This window comes from Nerophis lumbriciformis, linkage group LG16 (assembly GCF_033978685.3).
Source record: "Nerophis lumbriciformis linkage group LG16, RoL_Nlum_v2.1, whole genome shotgun sequence".
In the NCBI taxonomy this organism is placed as follows: domain Eukaryota; kingdom Metazoa; phylum Chordata; class Actinopteri; order Syngnathiformes; family Syngnathidae; genus Nerophis; species Nerophis lumbriciformis.
Window position 1 is genome coordinate 44,964,402 of NC_084563.2, and position 10,197 is coordinate 44,974,598.

At 40.4% G+C, this 10,197-nt stretch overlaps 1 protein-coding gene across 3 annotated transcripts in view; it reads left to right on the forward strand.

The window, feature by feature from the left end:
* Nucleotides 1-9,254: 9,254 nt before the first annotated feature.
* The window catches only part of LOC133617294 (fibrinogen-like protein 1), a 30,680-nt gene continuing 29,737 nt past the window's right edge, over nucleotides 9,255-10,197 (forward strand). The window contains exons 1-3 of one of the 3 annotated variants that reach the window (XM_061977224.2): nucleotides 9,255-9,342; nucleotides 9,799-9,934; nucleotides 10,158-10,197. The exon at nucleotides 10,158-10,197 is cut by the window's right edge and continues 129 nt beyond it. In XM_061977224.2, the coding sequence (XP_061833208.2) occupies nucleotides 9,875-9,934; nucleotides 10,158-10,197 (100 nt within the window). In that variant the 5' untranslated portion in view covers nucleotides 9,255-9,342; nucleotides 9,799-9,874. Of the gene's footprint in view, nucleotides 9,343-9,732; nucleotides 9,935-10,157 lie in introns of all 3 variants that reach the window. The other 2 variants (XM_061977222.2, XM_061977223.2) reach the window with 2 other exon arrangements.

Consider the following 10,197-nt stretch of genomic DNA (forward strand, 5'->3'; position numbering starts at 1 on the left):
TGTGACAGGCTATTGTGATTGGAAACACTCAGAAAGATTTGGTGAACATGAGCGAAGTGCTGAGCACATAACCTGCATGCAAGCAGTCTTGAACCGCGCCACAGGTGCCACAGTTGATGCAGACCTGTTCAAACAGTTTCAGGCAGAGAGCAGCTATTGGAGGCAGGTGTTACAAAGAGTTGTTGCAGTCATTAAATTCCTTGCAGAAAGGGACCTTGCATTTAGGGGTAAAAATGAATCGTTAGGGTCTCCTCTCAATGGGAACTACCTTGGTATTCTGGAGGTCCTGGCTGAATTTGATCCCTTTCTAAAGGATCACATCAGAAAGTTTGGGCAGATGGGTCGAGGTAATACCTCATATCTGTCCTCTACCATTTGTGAGGAATTCATTGAATTGATGGGTGCAAAAACCAAACAGGCTATAGCAGATGAACTGCAAGCAAGCAAATACTACTCTATCATTGTGGATTCAACCCCAGATTTATCTCATGTGGACCAATTGACATTCATATTCCGTTTTGTTAGCAAAGAGGGCAGTGTTGTTGAACGCTTTGTGGGTTTTGAGCCCATTACTAGCCATACAGGTGAAAGTTTGGCTAACTGTGTCATGTCTGTGTTGGAAAATCTAGGGTTAGAGCTGTCAAATTGCAGGGGGCAGGCTTATGATAATGCCAGCAACATGTCAGGGAGGTATAATGGGTTGCAGGCTCACTTAAAGAAAAGCAACCCATTAATACACTATATTCCATGTGCAGCTCACTCTTTGAATTTGGTGGGAGTCAACAGCATTGACAGATGTGGAAATGAAGTCTCTACGTATTTTGACTTGATTCAGTCTATTTACAACTTCACAACTGCATCCACACACCGATGGGACAGGGTATTTGGCAATTCCAACATAGATCTCACACTTAAAGCTTTATCCAACACGCGTTGGAGTTGCCGTGCAGAATCTACCAAAGCACTGTGGCAGAACTACAGTAAAATAAGAGCAGCACTACAGGGTATTTCCACTGATGACACAGAGAAACGAGACACACAAACTGAAGCTGACAGTCTAGTGCGGAAGCTGGATTCACTTGAGATGGCCTTCATGGCAGGCTTTTGGGACAATGTTCTGTCCAGATTTCAGGCCACAAGTCTGCATCTTCAAAAAGCAGACATGGACCTTGGTACAGCAGTTAGATTGCTGGAATCTCTGCGCACCTTTGTTCTCTCCCAAAGAGATCTATTTGATCATTTTGAGCAGAAAGCCTTAAACATGTTGGGTGGCACCCCATCTTACAGGGCTGAACGGACGAAGAAACGTAAAAAGTTTGCTGATGAATCAGCATCCCCAGATGTTGTGCTTGAGGGAAGGCAACTGTTTCAAATAGAGACATTTATTGCCTCTATTGATCAACTGAGTTCAAGCCTTAATCACCGTCTGGAGGCCTACAAACATCTGAACAATTTGTTCAGTGTCCTTTTCTCTTTGGATACAGAGTCCAATGCTTCAGTCCTTCACAAGGCCAAGATTCTCACTGAATCATACTCATCTGACCTTAATGAAAGTCTTGGACAGGAGCTTATACAGTTCAAATCTTTTATACAGCTCAACAACACTGATGAGGAGAGGACCCCTTCAGGACTGCTCAAAACAATAATACATTTTGGACTACAGCCTACGTTTCCTAATACATACATTGCACTACAGATTTTTCTCACTCTACCGGTCAGTAACTGTGAGGGAGAACGCTCATTCTCTCTTTTGTCAAGAGTCAAAAATGAGCTGCGCACAAGAATGACTCAGAAAAGATTAAATGCGTTATCTCTAATGGCAATTGAGAGTGAGCTGACAAGAGAGTTGGACTTCAATGATGTGGTGGATGATTTTGCGAAATTGAAAGCACGAAAGAAACCCCTTGCTTAAAGGTGCACTGTGTAAGATTTTTAGGTTGTTATTTCCAGAATTCACCCATTCACTAATGTTAGGCTACCTGTTTTCATGAATACTTACCACCACCATAAAATTCTAAGTATCCATTATGACTGGGAGAATTGCACTTTCGCCATTTCTGGGAACTGTCTGTCACCTGGATTCTGAAGATAGGATTGACTTTAGGCAGACGCTTGGTGCTTTCTCTGGCAAACTGAACCTCAAGCTTCATTCTCTGCAGCTTTGCATTCTTGTTCAGACTTTCATCGACAAGGAACTTTTCAACTTCCCCACTATCGTGAAGGGGCCACCAAAAGATTTCAGTGTGTCCAGCATGTCTAGTCTCTTCTTCTCCTGTCTTTGAGCCATCTCTTGTTTCTCGTCAGCCCAACTCTCGAATTTTGCCTTCATGAGTTTACTCCAGTTGAGTTCAACCTCTCTTTTTGCTTGTGCTGCTGCCTTGAAACCTCTGAAGCTCCTGGCTCTTCTGTAAAATTATTGACCTATTGACTGCGTTCAGTGTGCCCAACTTCTTCAGTCTGTAGTCCACCTTGCCACATTGTCTCTCCATCCCAATGTTGTGCACAGGGGTGCCATCAATGTTACTAGCCTGTTCACTGACAGGGTCCATTGGGAAGGTCTCCTCATCCATCCCATAGTCCATCCTCTGCCTGGCCAGGACAGTCTTCAGATGGGGCAGCATGAGATCTGTCAGCTGCTTCACTTCATCCAAGTATTCGGCAGCCACGTCTGACACTGAGTTCAGGACATGTCCAGTGCCTGTCCAGCCACTATAGCATTCTTGCTGTCTACATCCAGATCCACCATGAAACTCTGTAGCACTTGCTCCATCTTCATATCGGCCTCCGCCAACCGCATCACTTTATTCATGGCACTGCTGAAGCCCAGTGTAGTGTGGGTGCCACAAAAGATCTGCCCTGCTGGTTTTTCCAAGTTGTTCATCTCTGCCAACAGCTTTGAAAAGCCTTTGTTGTGCTCTGTGCTGTCAGTCATATGTGCATCTACAAGTTTATAAACATCCTCCACATTGACTCCTCTGACCGACGCCAGTATTTCGAACCCCATATCCACTTGCATTTCTATGTCCTCAGTGGTCTCTGGGTGAATGGGTAAGACAGGCAGAGGAAATGGGCTATCTTGACCTGCATGCAGCCCTTGTACCATGAACTGGCCTACACCTTTCTTTGTGGTGCTCTCCGATGCATGTGTTATCATTTTACCTTTCTCCTTCTCCTCCTCAAGCTTTCCCACAAAACAGATACAGACTTTGAGCCTCAATTTGCTGCACAGCTGCCGTTATGCCAAAGTGTTTTCCTAAGATATTATTTTATTTTTAATGATAGAAGGGAGGAAAAGTGGGCAAAAATCATGTCCAATTTAGTTTTTTGGGTGGGGTGGGGGGTTTATTTCATGATAGGTACCAACTTCCAATACATAATATCTCTCAAATGACCCAATGCACCATCACTGAAGTGGGCGTAATCATTTTCCAAAATTTTTATTTTTAGGCCATTTATCCCCTCCCCCTACCTGTGTCTGTGTGAAACCTGTGCTTGTCTGTGTGGTATACCTAATAGTGTGTGTGCAGTATGTGCACTCTTCTGTACAGTACAGTGTGCATGTCTGTTCACAGTATACAGTATTTCTTGCATAGTGCGTGCGTGTGTGTGTGTGCGCGTGCACGCGCGGGGTTGAGGGGCCAAGACCATGTCAGGCCCAGGGGGCCAAAATTTCTTAATCCGCCCCTGACGACAGTTTATACACACACATATATATTTATGTATGTGTGAATGTATATATATATGTATATGTATATGATGAAATTATAAGAAGCATTTTTTTGTCATCCATATTTTTTTACCATATTTCTTACATTTTTCACATGCACAGTATAATTCAGAAGTACAACATGCATTGCTGTGGCGTTTACTTCTGCAAACCCATCAGAAATGTGGTGTCATTTTGTTGGAAGCTCAACACTGCAAAAAGTCAGTGTTCAAAAACAAGAAAAAAAAATACAAAAATGAGGGGTATTTTATTTGAACGAAGCAAAATTATCTGCCAATAGAACAAGAACATTTGACTTGTCAAGACCTTCCAAACAAGTAAAATTAGCTAACTTCAATGAACCCAAAAACACCTTAAAATAAGTATATTCTCACTAATAACAAGTGCACTTTTCTTGGTAGAAAAAGAAATATAAGACCTTTTTGCTCAATATGTTGAAAAATATTCTTAAATTAAGTAAACGCTAGTGCCATTATCTTGACATAATGATATGCACTCGGCATTACATTTCTTGAAACCAGCAAACTTATACTAAAAACTGATTTATTGTTCTTAATGGAAATGCAATAAGGCAACTGCTTGTTACTCTCGGGGTCTCCTAGCCGCTCAGGCAAATTATATTGTCTAAAAATGCATTTTTCCATGGATAACATGACATCATCGCGCCAAGTGCGTGCTCTTTCAGTCAATTAGTGCGCATATACAGGTAAAAGCCAGTAAATTAGAATATTTTGAAAAACTTGATTTTTTTCAGTAATTGCATTCAAAAGGTGTAACTTGTACATTATATTTATTCATTGCACACAGACTGATGCATTCAAATGTTTATTTCATTTAATTTTGATGATTTGAAGTGGCAACAAATGAAAATCCAAAATTCCGTGTGTCACAAAATTAGAATATTACTTAAGGCTAATACAAAAAAGGGATTTTTAGAAATGTTGGCCAACTGAAAAGTATGAAAATGAAAAATATGAGCATGTACAATACTCAATACTTGGTTGGAGCTTCTTTTGCCTCAATTACTGCGTTAATGCGGCGTGGCATGGAGTCGATGAGTTTCTGGCACTGCTCAGGTGTTATGAGAGCCCAGGTTGCTCTCATAGTGGCCTTCAACTCTTCTGCGTTTTTGGGTCTGGCATTCTGCATCTTCCTTTTCACAATACCCCACAGATTTTCTATGGGGCTAAGGTCAGGGGAGTTGGCGGGCCAATTTAGAACAGAAATACCATGGTCCGTAAACCAGGCACGGGTAGATTTTGCGCTGTGTGCAGGCGCCAAGTCCTGTTGGAACTTGAAATCTCCATCTCCATAGAGCAGGTCAGCAGCAGGAAGCATGAAGTGCTCTAAAACTTGCTGGTAGACGGCTGCGTTGACCCTGGATCTCAGGAAACAGAGTGGACCGACACCAGCAGATGACATGGCACCCCAAACCATCACTGATGGTGGAAACTTTACACTAAACTTCAGGCAACGTGGATCCTGTGCCTCTCCTGTCTTCCTCCAGACTCTGGGACCTCGATTTCCAAAGGAAATGCAAAATTTGCATGGTTGGGTGATGGTTTGGCGTGCCATGTCATCTGCTGGTGTCGGTCCACTCTGTTTCCTGAGATCCAGGGTCAACGCAGCCGTCTACCAGCAAGTTTTAGAGCACTTCATGCTTCCTGCTGCTGACCTGCTCTATGGAGATGGAGATTTCAAGTTCCAACAGGACTTGGCGCCTGCACACAGCGCAAAATCTACCCGTGCCTGGTTTACGGACCATGGTATTTCTGTTCTAAATTGGCCCGCTAACTCCCCTGATCTTAGCCCCATAGAAAATCTGTGGGGTATTGTGAAAAGGAAGATGCAGAATGCCAGACCCAAAAACGCAGAAGAGTTGAAGGCCACTATCAGAGCAACCTGGGCTCTCATAACACCTGAGCAGTGCCAGAAACTCATCGACTCCATGCCACGCCGCATTAACGCAGTAATTGAGGCAAAAGGAGCTCCAACCAAGTATTGAGTATTGTACATGCTCATATTTTTCATTTTTATACTTTTCAGTTGGCCAACATTCCTAAAAATCCCTTTTTTGTATTAGCCTTAAGTAATATTCTAATTTTGTGACACACGGAATTTTGGATTTTCATTTGTTGCCACTTCAAATCATCAAAATTAAATGAAATAAACATTTGAATGCATCAGTCTGTGTGCAATGAATAAATATAATGTACAAGTTACACCTTTTGAATGCAATTACTGAAATAAATCAAGTTTTTCAAAATATTCTAATTTACTGGCTTTTACCTGTATATGCAGCCCGGCCCCCGGCCAAAATTGTAAGTTTGAAGAATGTACCTGAATGTGCATGAACTATTTCTGTTCAAAATTGTTAGAAATGTTAAATGTTTAAATATTAACTGTCCGTTTACTGTACTGTGCCAACTGTACTACTATATGAGTACGTGTTTTCTCTTGTTTCATTGAAAATAAAACAGCAAAGTCTATTTGGCTGTTTTAATTATGAGACACGATTGTGTCAAAGTCATGATTTTTTTTTCATGCTTGAAATAAGAAATGTTTACTTTAAAAAAGTAGTTTTATACTTCTGAGTAGGGATGATGTTTGATAAGAAATTATCGAGTTCGAGCCCATTATCGAATCCTCTTATCGAACCGATTCCTTATCGATTCTCTTATCGAGTCCAGATAGGTTGTTGTATATGGAAAAAAACACAATATTTGGTTTAACAAAAGCTCACTTTTATTTTATAAGAAAAAAATAAAATAAAATAAATAAATAAATATTGACTGTTACTCCCCTAAAAAAATAAAATAAGTAAATATTGACTGTTGTTACCCAAAGTATATTAAGTGGGATTTTTCAGAAAAACAAATATATACAGTAACACAAAAACAACCTGTCTCTGTGATCACTATAGGTGAATAGCCATGCCTTGAGGCATTTTTTCCGGTCCATTATTTTTGCTACTTGTGTGACATCACAGGAAATGACATAGCTCAGTCTAATGACTAAACTAAGTCATTTCCTGTGATGTCTCACAGGGCATTTCTTGTGGGACGGGATTCCTTCCCAGGGATTCGAATAAAGAACCAACTCTGTTTCTTTAAATTAGTGCAGTGTTTTACAACCTTTTTTGAGACAAGGCACATTTTTTGTGTTGAAAAAATGCGGTAGCACACCACCAGCAGAAATCATCAAAAAACGAAACTCAGTTGACAGTAAAAAGTCGTTGTCACAATTGTTGGATTAGACTTTAAACCATAACCAAGCATGCATCAATATAGCTCTTGTCTCAAAGTAGGTGTACTGTCACCACCTGTCACATCACACCCTGACTTATTTGGAGTTTTTTTGCTGTTTTCCTGTGTGTAGTGTTTTAGTTCTTGTCTCGCGCTCCTTTTTTGGTGGCGTTTTCTCTTATTTTGGTATTTTCCTGTAGCAGTTTCATGTAGGGATGTCCGATAATGGCTTTTTGCTGATATTCCGATATTGTCCAACTCTTAATTACCGATACCGATATCAACCGATACCGATATATACAGTCATGGAATTAACACATTATTATGCCTAATTTGGACAACCAGGTATGGTGAAGATAAGGTCCTTTTTAAAAAAATAAAATAAAATAAAATAAGATAAATAAATTAAAAACAGTTTCTTGAATAAAAAAGAAAGTAAAACAATATAAAAACAGTTACATAGAAACTAGTAATTAATGAAAATGAGTAAAATTAAGTGTTAAAGGTTAGTACTATTAGTGGACCAGCAGCACGCACAATCATGTGTGCTTACGGACTGTATCCCTTGCAGACTGTATTGATATATATTGATATATAATGTAGGAACCACAATATTAATAATAGAAAGAAACAACCCTTTTGTGTGAATGAGTGTAAATGGGGGAGGGAGGTTTTTTGGGTTGGTGCACTAATTGTAAGTGTATCTTGTGTTTTTATGTTGATTTAATAAAAAATAAAAAAATTAAAAAAATAAAAACGATACCGATAATTAAAAAAAACGATACCGATATTTTCCGATATTTTATTTTAAAGCATTTAATGGCCGATAATATCGGCAGGCCGATATTATCGGACATCTCTAGTTTCATGTCTTCCTTTGAGCGATATTTCCCGCATCTACTTTGTTTTAGCAGTCAAAAATGTTTCAGTTGTTTTTTTCCTTCTTTGGGGGGACATTGTTGATTGTCATGTTCGAATGTACATTGTGGACACCGTCTTTGCTACACAGTAAGTCTTTGCTGTCGTCAGCATTCTGTTTTTGTTTACTTTGTGTTATGTTTGTTGTCTTCTCCCTGCTTTCTCTATGGGTTTTTCAGTTTTTCCTCAGTCTTTTGTCCCCAACGAGGCACACCTGCTGCTAATCACTTCCTGGTAGCATTTAAGCGCGTCTCCACCAGCTGGTCCCTGCCGGTTATTGTTCCTGAACTCCGCTCTGACATGTGCTACCTTGATTCTGCTTCCATGGTATGTTGCCTTCACATATTTCTGTATATTGACCTCGTTGTGTTTTTGTTTTCCTAGCCACCTTGTTTTGAGAGGACTAGTTTTTGCCACGCTGTGTGCGTCCTGACCTTTGCTCCGCCAACCTCTGAAAGAGACTACTTTAGTTATATTTCCCATGTTGTGCACTTTTGCCCCATCACCCTTAGTTACCATTTTTGGACTTATTAAATATTTGTATTTGTTATCGTGTACCTTGCCTCCATTCTCTGCATTCCGGGGTCCACCCTTGAACTCTATCCTAACACTTTGAGCCAGTTCAGTTTTAGTGTCGTTCTGTTTAGCCTTCCCTAAGCCTTTTCTTAGGGACACTTACCTTTTGTTTATTTTTGGTTTAAGCATTAGACATCTTTTTACCTGCACACTGCCTCCCGCTGTTTCCGACATCTACAAAGCAATTACTACTGCTACCACCTCCTGATATGGAAGAGTATTACACGGTTACTCTGCCGAGCTCTAGACAGCACCGACACTCAACAACACATCATTTGCAGACTTTAATTACTGGTTTGCAAAAAATATTTTTAACCCAAATAGGTGAAATTAGAGAATCCCCCACGGCACACCAGACTGTATCTCGCGGCACAGTGGTTGAAAAATACTGCTATAGTGGCCTCAATAAAGGGAACCGGTTCTCAAAAAGGGATTTTAGTGCATGGAATCAGTTGTTTTCTTATCGAACGGTTCTTTTCTTATCGAACAACCGGGAGAACCGGTTTCCAAAGTCATCCCTACTTGTGAGTGTTGATGACACAGCTTTGCAACACTTGATATTCTAGTTTCTGTCATGATCCATGTACCGGGTCATGTTTTGTTATGTTCTGTTAGTTTTGGACTCCATGAGTTCCTTTTTTTTGGTGCACCCTACCTTTGTGCATAAGTTACCATGGTTACTTATTATTTCCACCTGCCTCTGATTAGTGTTCGCCCGCTCACCTGCTGCCCGAGCCCTAATCAGAAGCATTATTTAAACCTGCCTTGCCCTCCAGTCAGGGCTGGAGTATTGTTTGCTGTATGCTGTGGACTGCCTGTTTGTATGCTGTGAGCTATTCCCTGGATCCTGACTCCTGTCCCTGTTTGCTGTTTCTGGTTCGTGTTTTCTTTGCATTTTTTTTTTTTTGAACATTAAAACCATGTTTTCTTGTACCAAGCATGTCATCTCTGCATCTTGGGGTTCGTCACCACCACTTCATGACAGTTTCAAGCATGTTTTACTCAATATAGGTCATCACATCTCAGCTACAAGCTGTAATATCTTACTGAGATCAATGAGGACCAAAAACACTTAAAACAAGTAAAACACTCTAACATGAAATCTGCTTAGAGAGAAGAATTATCATATCAGACAGAAAATAAGCAAATATCACCCTTATTTGAGATATTTCATCTTACTTAGATGTCAGTTTTTGCAGTGAAGACAGCCATGACATTATGTTGTTTTGACCACAAATGTATTTTTTCACTATGTCATTATTTCAGCACTATTGGTCAGCTCGTTGTGATCTCTCAGGGCACACAGATGATGAGAGTATTTCTATCAACAAGTGGCAGGAGGGAGTGTGTAAGTCAAGCTGGGAAGGGAGTAAAGGACAGTGAAGAGGACAGACCAGAGGACACTAACATGATGGCCATGCAGACTGAATTATTGTCTCTCCTTTTGCAGCTGGCTGTCTCAGTGGCGGTAAGAACTCATTCTTAAAAACCAGTTCAATCCTGGAAATGTGGGGGGAATAATTAAATAATAATTCATTATCATCGGTCGCTTGGTTTTATAGGATTTTGTTTTGCTTTTTTAATTTTAATTTTCTAATTTTTTTAATCTTAGGTAACAGGTGTGTGTGTGTTCAGCTGTCGATTGTATTCTGTTTAGTAGTCCCGCGTCACACTTTTGACTCCTTTTCAAGGCTCCTGTGCCGTGTGAGCAGAAAGTGTCGAGTCTGGAGG